General features: G+C 41.8%; 1 protein-coding gene across 2 annotated transcripts in view; it reads left to right on the top strand.

The window, feature by feature from the left end:
• adgrl3.1 (adhesion G protein-coupled receptor L3.1) overlaps window positions 1-2098 on the top strand; it is a 48910-nt gene extending 46812 nt beyond the window's left edge. Inside the window, exons 22-24 of one of the 2 annotated variants that reach the window (XM_030787915.1) lie at window position 1; window positions 1179-1663; window positions 1742-2098. The exon at window position 1 is cut by the window's left edge and continues 17 nt beyond it. In XM_030787915.1, coding sequence (XP_030643775.1) covers window position 1; window positions 1179-1663; window positions 1742-2098 — 843 coding nt within the window. Of the gene's footprint in view, window positions 2-1178 lie in introns of both variants that reach the window. The other variant, XM_030787914.1, reaches the window with a different exon arrangement.
• Window positions 2099-12500: the final 10402 nt, after the last annotated feature.

Genomic DNA, 12500 nt, shown 5'->3' with positions numbered 1-12500 from the left:
AGTATGAGTCATAAACTGCTCTATCATTAAATGTAAACAGACTTAGCTTTGCTTTCTCTTCTCTGTCCCCAATCTGCCAAAAAAGCAAAAGATACTAACAACCCACGACATCCCTCACACTTCTGCACCTACCATTCACCAAACACACTCCTCCAAACACACACACACACACACACGCACACATACACACACGCGCACACACACACATACACACACACACACAAACACACATACACACACGCACGCACACACACACGCACACACATACACGCACACACATACACGCACACACACACACACACACACGCACACATACACACACGCACGCACACACACACACGCACGCACACACACACACACGCACGCACACACACACGCGCGCGCGCTCCAGCAATTTCAAAACGTACCTCTATTTATTGGTCAAAATTGCCGCTTATTTCAGCATTATTGAACACAGCTGAAGACGTGCTTTTATTGTTCCACTGCAAGTTTTTATTGTTCTGTGTTTATACGCAGTACGCATTCAAAAAGCGGTTTCATTCTTAAGTTAATAAATCTGTGAGATACCATCCGTCAAAAAAAAACAAAAAAAAAAAACTGCAGCTCAAGCTAATTCATTTGGCTGGCATGCGGATCGCAGCAGAGTCTTTGAAAAAAGTCTTATATTCAGGTCACAGATTAAAACACAACCAAAGGTTTTATAATCAACCTGAGGAAATGAAACTTGGGCCTCAGTCTGGAGGAGAACAGAAAGCATATCAGAAATTGTCTGTGGGTTTTTTTTTTTTCTTTCTTTCGTTCTTTTTTTTTATTATTATTCATTCCTTTGAATTTGATTTTATTAGTCGTGTTTATTATTTGTGTCTTTCACTGCATCTGTGCCGTGGTGTTTTAAGTTGTTGGTGATATCATCATAAATTGTCGTTTAAAACCATATTCATTGTGAAAATGTCATTTCTGATGTGTCAGTAGTTTAATTTTATTATGTCCCTCTCGGAGGATGACTGTAAAGTTACTTGGAAGACATACATTTGACATTGTGGATAAATTTATGATAAATCATTTGACTTGCATGAAGAATGACCCCAGCTGTCCACTGAGGTCACTGACAGTTTGAATGAAGTTGATGGATGTAAGTGTTTTGAGAGTGTCTGACCTTGTGTGACCTGTTTTTGCAGAGGGCATCCTGAACAACGCGCGGGATACCAGCGTCATGGATACGCTGCCGCTCAACGGTAACCACGGCAACAGCTACGGGGTGGCCGCCGGGGACTATCTTAGTTACAACTCCCACGCGGAAACCACCCTGGAAAAGAAGATCCTCAAGGAACTGACATCCAACTACATCCCTTCCTATCTAAACACCCACGAGCGCAACCTCAATCCCAAACTCAACAACCTCGCCAATGGGGGCGGAGCTGGACCCATTGGGGGCGGAGCTACAGGGAAAGATGACGTCATGGTGCTGGATAACCCGGGCGCTTATCCCCACGATGATGGGGGCGGACTCAGCTTGGAGATCATCAGGGAGGAGTCGCAGGCGCCTCTTCTGCCTCCCAGGCCACCCCCTCCGGAAAGCCACGCCCCCATGCACACTTTCTCCGCCCACCGCCGCCTCCCTCAGGAGACCAGCGAGAGCTTCTTTCCTTTGCTGACCAACGAGCAGCCTCCCGAACCGCCCTCGCACGCCCACGCCCACCCGCACGCGCACTCGCACACGCACTCGCACACGCACACGCGCACCCATTCTCCGCACAGAGACTCCCTCTACACGAGCATGCCGACTCTCACCGACCTGCCGCATGGCGACATCATCAACGGCATCCACGACGACGAAGACGACGGCGACGACGAGGAAGAGGACGAAGAGGGGAGCGAGCTGCAGCTGTCTAACGGTAAAGTCAGCGTAGCGGAAGCAGAGGATGTGTACTACAAGAGCATGCCTAACCTGGGTTCCCGAAACCACATCCAGGACCTGCACAGCTATTACCAGCTGGGCCGAGGGGGCAGCGACAGCTTCATCGCCCCGCCCGAAAACCACGACTCCTCCCCCGAGGACCAACCACAAGACCCCGCCCATCTGGTCACTAGCCTGTAGACGAGACGCACACACATATATACACTCACCTGGACCTGAGTCTTCTGTGTGCGTGTGTGTGTGTGTGTCTGTCTGTGTGTGTGTGTGTGTGTGTGTGTGAGTGTGTGAGCCTGCGTTCCCCAGGATGCACAACCTGCTGCTCCCACCAGAGAGACAGCTACGAGTAGTCGACCCCTCACCCGATACCCAGTTCCACATACCAGTTACAAGTCCCCAAGTACCAGTTTCCAGTGCCCGATATCCAATACCTGTTACCCAATAGCAGCCCCAGATAGACTGAAGGTTTGAGGCCGCTGTAGCTGGATGGGTTTCCGTGGGAACTGTTGGTGTGAACACAGCTTGAATGAATAGGAAATGGAACTATAGCAGCAACATTAAAAAGGGGAGGATCTCAATGACTGACATTACTCACTCACCAATCAGGAGCCATGGATATCGGTCACACGAACTCAATGTCCGGACACAGCACACACCCTATTATCTGTCTGCTGTTTCCCTACAAAACCTCCGCAAGGACAGTTTATCTGCGGAGGAAATGATTTTAAAACACCGTCTGGATATCCGAGAGGATCTAGAGAGATTTCTTGGATACAAAAGGAGCACGAAAATTAGCTGCCATTTTTAGAGTATGTATGATAAAAAAGAAAAAAACAAAAAAACACACAAAAAACCCCCAACCTTTGAACTCTTGTATCATACAGAACTACATTACCCATGATTCAACCCTGATTAATAACAATGAACTTTCTGCTGCACACATTCCAACGCGTCAAGCACTGTTTTTAGTCTAATAGACCATAACCACACAACATCTATTCACACAGACTGATTAAAAAAAAAAAAAAAAACCCTTTTTTTTCTTACTTTTCTTTCTGTAACAATCTCAGTTATCGAAAGGTAATACAAACTCATTACGGAGAAATTTCTATGTAAATTGTACAGAATCACTCCTTGCATATGCTAGTATGCGTTTCATGTTTTCTATATTTTACCCTTTGTGTGTGTTTGTAGAGATATAGCAACCCCCCCTCCCCAGTGTGTTGGGTGCTCCTTTTGAAAACTTCCCCCTCACACTACAAGGAGCAACTGTCTGACACACACATACGCACACACACACATACACACACTCACAAATTCTCTTGCTCTGTCTCTCAATCCCTTTTTTAGCAGTACCGAATTACAAGCTCAGACACACTCGCGTACACATGCAAACATCTCCTCATTTTCTAGTATCACAAACACAGTTCTTTTTCAGGACCCTTACTTCTCCAGAGGTATTTTGGCGCTGTGTAGATTCACAGGAAAAAGATCCTTTGAGGTGACAGGAGAGACACCCGAATGACGGAAACGCAAGCTCTTCTGGAAAGTTCCGTGAGCATCTTGGCGAAGATTCTAGAATCCTTCAACTCAGTCTGAGAAGTTCTTTCAACATCTGTTTTTTTTCGGGGGGAGAAAAAAAAACAGAGGCTGCCTTGTAGTTTAGCGAAAAGCGATAGGTTTTCACAGCCGGCGCGTTCACTCGGTTATTTTCGAAACGGTTTTAAAGCCAGACAAACACACGTTCAGCGAGTCAACCGTCAAAAATATTTCTAAATCGTTCTATTTTCCTTATACAATACCTCTGGATGGGAGGACAGGGCCATTAGAAGCAATACTTCAGAAAACGCCACCTAGATGCTAGATGCCGTCTAGACTCTTGAATGAAATGCCTTCACCTGTCCTTCGCATTCAGATAAGTAAGGGACTTAAGGAAAAAAAAAGAAAGAAAAGAAGAACCGTTTGGGAATTCTGGGACATTAGACAAACACCGCACATACATATGCATCTGACCTGCCCATGTTTTACTCTGCAATGTTTAGACTGCTAATTGGAGAAGGGAGCGTAGCCAAACCAAAAAGAAAAAAAAAACGGAAAAGGAAAAAAAAAAAAACCAAACTCTTATGAGAGGGTTTGCGGAGGAGATTCTAAATCGCCTCTTTAAAAAGACATTACAGGTCTGTAAAAAAAAAAAAAAGTAAAAAGAAAAGAAAAAAGAAAGCTAAATAGGATATTACAACAAGAACAACATCCAACGCAGCTGTTTTTCAACACTAATGTTTACCTTATCCTGAAATGAATTCCCCCTTGGCTTGCACAGTGAACCCGTTTTAACCCCCATAACCCTGAGGAAAAACAAACAAAAAAAGAGAACTGTATTTATTCCTCTGGCGAATTTTTACAGATTTATGATGATGGATTAAAGAAAGGAAGTGTGTGTGTTGGGGGGGAAACAGGGCGGATCCGCACTGAATTCTTATTTTGTTTTTTTTTTTTTTGTTTTTTTTTAAATTATTAGCATCATTATTACAATATCTATAAAAAAAATTCTTATTTATTCTTTTTTCTTATGCGTTCTGAATTGAATGAAATCTCATAACTAATATTTGTTGTAACAGTGAAAGTTGTTTGCCAACAAATAAATGACTGAATTAAGATTTGCAATATTTTTCGGTTTGTTGTGAATATTTGTGTGAACGTCTCACTTTATCCGTGTGGAACAACATACAATATTTTTGTGTGCTTTCAATATATAAATGATATTTGAAGCAGTGTCAAAATTGGCAGTTCTTCAAATATATTTCTTCAAAGTTTGTGTACGCCGTTCAAGCTTAATTAGAACACTCAAAAAAAAAAAAAAAATCAAATTGAAATGGATTTTCAATGGCAGACGTGCAGTCGAAGTTGAGACGAAGCCCGATTTGTCCGGTGTTTGGTATTTTCCAGAGAAAGCGTGCGTTGTTTAAGTCCTTTCCTTCATGACCTAGGCTTCCTGCTGACCCTTTTCCAGACACTGCACTGAGCTCTGTAAGCCGCTGCTATGAAACCGCTAATTAATTATGCACATTTGGCAGGACCTCAAAAGCAAACACAGTATAATTACATCCTATTGATTTTCATGTCTTACACCGCACGCGTTCTGGACGGTGGGCAAACAAAGGCAAATGTCAGACAGCCATTGTGTGAGTATGTGCATCTGTGTGTGTGTGTGTGTGTGTGTGTGTGTAAGTGTCATCTTTGCCAAATGTTACTGGCCATGAATATTTAACAATTTTGACAGGGATTTAAGTGCTTTTTGGGAGTGAAGAGCTAGACAAACAGACGAGGCGGATGGAGGGACGGACGCTGCAGTCAGGTCTAGTGTTTGAAAAGTTGACGATTCTTTTAAGCGAGACGGTGAGAGAAGGAAAGCATTCCCATTTTAGACAGATAGAGAGAGAGAGAGAGAAAGAGGCAGTGAAAGAGAGAGAGAGAGAGACAGTGAGTGAGAGAGAGAGAGAGAGACAGTGAGTGAGAGACAGTGAGTGAGAGAGAGAGTGAGGCCAGAAAATGGAGCAGACTGCATTAGCTTCCATCTCTCTCTCTTTTTACTGCTTTGTATCCACCAGGATGATTAAACGATTGCAGAGAATGTGGGTCGGATCTCAGCATGGCATGTATAATTATTTACTGACGCCTCTGACAACAGTTCAAAATCAAATCAAATCAAATCACCCCACACTCCCAACCCTTTTAAAAAAAAAACCCTCTGTTTTTAACTGACACTCTTTACCACAAACTTTGTTAGTCTCTTATGGAAAAAGAAAATTCAAACGTCGTTTGGGTGAGAATATTATGGGTCCCTCTGGTATTTCTCATTATTATAATTTAAGCCCTCAGTTTAAAGCCACAAGCCTCCTCACACTTTTCCTCACAATCCCCATCTTTTGATTTATTAAACTTTATCAAAACTCCATCTTTCATTCTCTTTAGGATTTCTGAAGTGTGGCGTAACCATGGAAACGCCATCAGCAGGATATCGCATCACACTCAGAATCATAACATGAGAGAGAGAGAGAGAGTGTGTGTGTGTGTGTGTGTATGCCATAGAGCTAGTAGGTATATTTTAGGCAGTTCAAAGTTAGGCATTTGTTTGCTCCAACTGGAAAGGGTGAAGATTTAAGTCAAGGACAACACAAACTATTCATGTCATAACGGTACATCTTCTTTATGACACAAAAGAGTCTCTCTCTCTCTCTCTCTCTCTCTCTCTCTCCCCCTCCCTCCCTCCCTCCCTCCACTTCTCTCCTTTTTCTCTCTCCTCTCTCTCTCTCTCTCTCTATCTTTTTTAACCTGAGAGTGAAGAGATGGAAACCTGGAATGTTTCAATGGTTCGTCTCTGACAAGCAAGACACATTTGTCAAGTTTTTTGAAAAGGCCTCATCTGAATTTAAAATGTAATTTAAGAGCCATTGAAATGTATACGCATCAGCATCAGACATTCATTAAGTATTTACCAACATATGATGGGAAACGTGGAAGGAGACACATGAAAGGGAAAGTGTGAGGGAGAGGCAGAAATGTCCCTAATTGCGGCTTTTTTTTTTTCTGGCCTTTAGCTAATTTATCATTTTACTGCCGGATGGCTGGATACGAGACTTATGGTTACAGCTCCACCCAACAGAAATGTCTCGGGGTTAACGAAAAATGCAGAGAGAGAGAGAGAGAAAAAAAAAAAAAACGTGACCATTGAATCAACAACAGCTTCAGTCATCCTCATCATCATCATCATCATCATTGTAATGAGTCTTCTTGTTATTGTTTTCGTTTCCACTGATGTTGTGCGAAGTTCTCCTTGACTGTTCGAAATGAACATTTCTATGGCAACCTAGCACATCATTTAAATGTTTTTCTTTCTTTCTCATTTTCAAAGAAGTTTAACCTTTTCTTTAACCTCTTTAATTGGAAATGTTAGATATTTGTGTGTGTGTGTGTGTGTGTTGGTGTGTGTGTGTGTGTAAAGTTTCTAATATGTACATACATTTTTCCCCCCTCATTTACAGATTTATGTTACGATTTCAGTGGAAAAACGGTGGAGTGACCACATCAGAGAAATAAAAAATATTAATTCCGCACAAATGGATTAAGCTGTTAAAAGTAACTCGCTTTTTCAATAGAACAGAGGGTCAAGGCAATATCCAACACAAATGGAAATTCATAAGACCACATGACAAATGATCTCTGCTTGTGTTTGGAAGTCATTTACTGAATAACTCCACAGACCTTGAGTATAATAATGGCCCGGGTCACTGTGGCTTTTTGGCTCATTTAAAAAAAATTTTTAGCAGCGTGCGCTGGAAGAATGATCCCTCTTGACAATAGTCAAATTCTAGTGTTATGTCTTTGTAGAGAATTCTTTTAGAGACAGGACATTTCACCTAACAAAAAAGATGTCCTTCAAAATTCAGGCAAAAAAAAAAAAAAAAAATAGGACAATTACAACATCTTGTTTTGCTTTAAAGAGAAAAGATTAATCTGTACCATTTCTTTTTTCAGTCCTTAAAATAACACACCACATTCTCAATTCTGTTACTGCAATGCACAGAAGTATTCGACCTTTATAATAGTCGGATATAATATGAGGCATTGTCATTTACGCACACAAACTGTCACAGCAACAATTTACATTGCACCTACATATCAAAAATATGTAACATTTCTAAAAAGTTAAATAAATAAAGTCCAGTTAAATTCTGCTCTGAAAAAGAGCATGATAAAAGGTTGATATTCGAAGCTATTTTTATACAAGAAAACAAGCTACTGCCATTTACCATCTTACAGTTCAACAACAGAACAACAGAAATCTGAACTGAACTGAAATCTTTTGGCCTTTACCGTCAAAATAATTACAGTTTGTTGCTTTGCTGTGAAAAGGTGGGGGAAATTGAGCTGTCTCTGTTTTGATGAACATAAAGTGCATTTTAACATTAAAGATCAGGATTTCTTGTCAGGTGCATAAGGTATTAGACAGTTACCTCAGGTAGGTGCAAGTTACCTAAGTTTACAGAAGGTAATATAACCTGCTGTTTATTTTGATATGGATTCTGTTTGCATAAGAAGTTCTCATTAACAGCGATCAGTAATACAAAGCAAAATGTGTCAGAGTTACTGTACTGCTACATTTGTACTCACATGACTGTGAAAAACTAGACACACACTCAATGTAATTCCCAACTACACTGAGTGCAGCTGTGACATTCAGTGTAGTTGTGACTAAGTGTCACAACTCACTGCCCAATAACACATACACTCAACGCGCTAATCCACCAGATTTACACTCAACACACTCCTCAACTATCACTACACTCAACACATCACAGCCACACTCAGACTCGATGAAATCAGTGGCACACCCATTCGACTCTTCACAGTGAAGAATTTTGGGTTAGCAGAATTGGGATTAAATTTCAGCCATGGCAATTAAGCATTGTCTGTTACATGTCTGTATTGTATTATGAACACAATGTGAAATGCTTTGTAAAAAAAAAAAAAGAAAAAAAAAGAATTAAGTACTGCCTAATGAATTCACTTGATTATACAGTAGTGTGTGTGGTTCTGCAGGTTTGTGATGAAAGGTAAACAGAGCTGACACAGTATACAAAAACAGCTGTCATGGTGTTCAAATATTCAAATATAAGTAAAACAGATCGTCTGCTGTGTTACACCACAGTTGTACTGGGCAGATTAACTTTATGAACAGTTTTTGTAATGTAGTAGTTTTGTTTGTGGTTTTTTGGAGCATATCTTGCCAGTTCCAAAAATGCCCCCCCAAAAAAAAACAACAACAAAAAAAAAACGATAAATGAATTAAGGTACTTGAGGAGCGTAGGAATATTTTTGTTCGGTGAAGGTTATAATATAATAACATACAGGTATCTGCCAAAATAAAGGACACTAATACTAATATAAAGTGTCAACTTGGCATTGGGCCATCATAACCTGCCAGATAAGCCTCAATCCATTTGGCAAAGGTTCTACGCATGTGTCTGGAACTCGGGGGAGGGGGGGGGGGGGGGGGGGGGCTCAACAATTTGTTGTTTTCTTGACGCTAGTGGAAAACACGGTCTCGAGGAGCACTCCAGGATCCGTTTACTCGGGGTTACACCTGATGACCGACGCAACCGCGACATAGCGTTCACGTCATTCTCATGCTCGTCAAAGCCGCTCCCACCAGAAGGGAAACGCTTTCGCTTCGGGATGAGCGTAATCGCCCAGGATCGTCGTCTTTTGTCAACTGGCGTAACCTTTGTCTTCTGTGGAGTTGGGCCGACACGATCTATGCAAGGAGAATCCACCGGAGCGGCCAGAAGGCTTCACTGTGGGAAACAAACACTCGGGGCCTGCAGATTTCTTTTGTCGTGTGCCACGCACACACTTATCTACTTGTTGACAACTGAGTGAAGAAAGACGCCAACCATATGACATTTTTCCTCTGGTCAGGAAAGTATTGCCTATGTCGATTACAACAATTATTTCTCAAACATGAATTTTTAGGTGTAACAACAGATTTTCACGTCGCAACCCGCCGCTTATGTCCTGTTCTGTGTGGTTCTCAGTGAACTTTTCCTCATGAAACTGCCTCTAGATGGCTTAGATAGATATTTGCAGTCAGCTCATAAATATTTACTCCTCTGTTTTGCCTTGAATGTTAAAACACTGCAGCATACATCAACGATCAAGGACCTACCAACGTCAACCTCAATCGCTTTTCCTCACGAATCAACCTCAAGTTGAACAAAATCTTCATCACTGAAGCTCCGGAAAGGACCCTGCTCAGATCGGCGTCACCGGGAGTCTCTTCCCTCGGCCGTGGCAACCGAAACCCTAAGCAACCCGTCCGTGCCCATTCTCATTTAGATACGAATCCATACCATAACGAACTCAGGAACTAGAACCGTTTGGAAGCACTCGCGTTCCATATGCTCTGTATCCTTCATTTTCTCAAGTGCTCACTTCACTTCGGACACTGTCTCTCTAACGACACTGTCTGTTCTTTAAGATCCGCCGGCCTGACTTGGAAATGGAAAAGCTTTTATGAAGTAACAAAAGTGAACATGGAGTATCTGTGACGTGGTTCGAGACAGCCTTCGGATGTTGCGCGGGCCGTGGAAGAAACCCAAAGTGCGTTATAAAACCGTAACTAGCAAAGTGAAATCAATTTGGAAAAATGTGCGCTCTGGCATATCATTCGACTCTGAGTTGATATACAGGGCCGTGAGGCCGCTACGTGCCAGAGATCTGTGCTAACAAGCAAATATATTAAAAAGAAATGTTTCTGATGACTGATGGCTGCTACAGTGAGAACAGTGCCGCAGGCAAAAAAGCGTTCGAAGATCCAGAGGGTTAACGATTGGAGCCCAGTTCGAAATCTCTTTGTATTTGAGTGTGATCATTATCTGTAATAATATTTTTTATTTATTTTTTTTGGTGGTGGGGGGGGGCGGGGTGGTTAATCTTTTTTTGCAGGGTTCATGTTTTTTTTTTAAGTGAAGAAAACGGCAACAAGGAAACTGCAGTCGAGAGTTACGCCATTATAAATCATTACACGTTCTCGCACACACACACACACACACAAAAACAAACGTACACATCAGTAAGGAGCTTGCCCCCACTCCCCCCCCCCCCAATGGGTGAGCTATTTGATGGACAGGTTTGCTGAGGTCAGAGAGAGTTATACAATATATAGCGTTTCAGCTGCTGTCACCGACCCATCTGGCCAGCTGTCAATCATCCTGTTGCTTGGCGACCATTCAGGGCAGTTCAGCATAAAGATATCAAGAGGATCAGTGTGTGTGTGTGTGTGTGTGTGTGTGTGTGTGTGTGTGTGGTGGTGTAAACTCAGTCTACCGTAGTGATGAAGGAGGAGAATAAAATCATCAGAGCTTAATGCTCGAGTTGATATCGGGAATATGGAAGAAGAGAACCTTCCTGACTGCATTTATTACTGCACAACTTTATCAGATGGGCTAAGACTTCATGACTTTTCACGTTCGGGGCTGTGAGTTGGACTCATACACACACATGCACGCACAAACACACACACACACACACACACACACACACACACACGCACACTTAGAATCAGAAGCTTTAGATTAACCCCTCAACAAGACCTGCTTATAAAGAGAGTGAAGATTTTCATATCCACCTAGTTTCCATGGAGATTACTCTCCTAACCTGCTCCCGTGCTTTTCGTTCAGTAGAAGAGCTTTATGGAGGTCAGAGGTCACATTCAGCAGTGATTTAGTCTGATTTGTCATGATAAAGAAAAAAAAAAAAAAACAGAAATGAGAAAAACCTTGGGGGAAGAGCACACACACACGTACGCTCACAAACAAAGACCCAAAATCTCATTAAAATTCTCTTTTTGCCAAGGACAAGTTTGAGTGTGTGTGTATGTGCGCGTGTGTTTGTGTGCGTGTGTGTTTATGTGTGTGTCCTTGTGCTGTGCGTATGCACAGTGTGAAGGTGCGTACATGTGTATATATATATGTGTGTGTGTGCGTGTGCATGTGTGTGTGTGTGTGTGTGTGTGTGCATATTCATGCTTGTGAGCTCTTGTGTATGAGTGTATTGTTACATGTTTGCAGGCTTCGACACATTTTGTGTGTGATTGTGTGTGTGCACTTGTGGATGGAATATGTGAATGTTTATGCGTTTGTGCGAGCGAACGAGTGAGTGAGTGAGTGTGTGTTTGTGAGTGTGTGTGTGTGTGTGTGTGTGTGTGTGTGTGTGTGTGTGTGAGCAACATGTAAAGAGAGGTTGGAGAGTACTGCAGTGTCAGTAGAGAATAAAGAAGTAGAAGAAGAAGTATGTTTAAGATTTGATATATCTGTGGGGGTAGCAGCCGAAGCTCTCTCTGAAATTTTTTTATTTTTTTTTATTTGTTCCTCTTATTTTGTCTCTGCATTGCTTTTGGCAGCTGTTGAAAAGATTTGCTTCCTCTTTAATCTCCTTTAAAATACACTGAGATTTTATTCTCCATAAATCAGTGCTCTGCTTACCTTATAGAGCGAAACCATGTATCCTACAAACCTCATTACATGTAACACATTCAACAAATTACACACACCCACACACAACTCAAAGGCATTTAACTGTGACAAATGGAAAACAACAATATTCCCAAAATAAAACCTTTTTTTTTTTGCTCTGCCTCACATTTGGGGACCTAAAGCTCCTGTTCTTGATAAAGAAATCTTACATGAAACAACAATGTTGCAATAATGTAAAATAATGACATAAAAACGCTAGAGATATCATTTTGACGTGTGTCTCATCGCCATATTACGTGTTAAGTGCATGCAGGTTCATCCTGACCTTTTGTTATAAATGATGTTAAGGGGGTGCGTGTGTTCATCCTGACCTTTTGTCATGTGTTATAACAGAGGTTATAAATGGTGTTAAGGGTGCACGTGTGTTCATCCTGACCTTTTGTCATGTGTTATAAAAGAGGTTATAAATGGTGTTAAGGGGGTGCGTGTGTTCATCCTGACCTTTTGTCATGTGTTATAACAGAGGTTATAAATGGTGTTAAGGGGGTGCG

This window comes from Chanos chanos, chromosome 11 (genome assembly GCF_902362185.1).
Source record: "Chanos chanos chromosome 11, fChaCha1.1, whole genome shotgun sequence".
Classification (NCBI taxonomy): domain Eukaryota; kingdom Metazoa; phylum Chordata; class Actinopteri; order Gonorynchiformes; family Chanidae; genus Chanos; species Chanos chanos.
The sequence above is the reverse complement of the archived record's forward strand: the minus strand, read 5'-3'. Positions and strand labels throughout refer to the sequence as shown.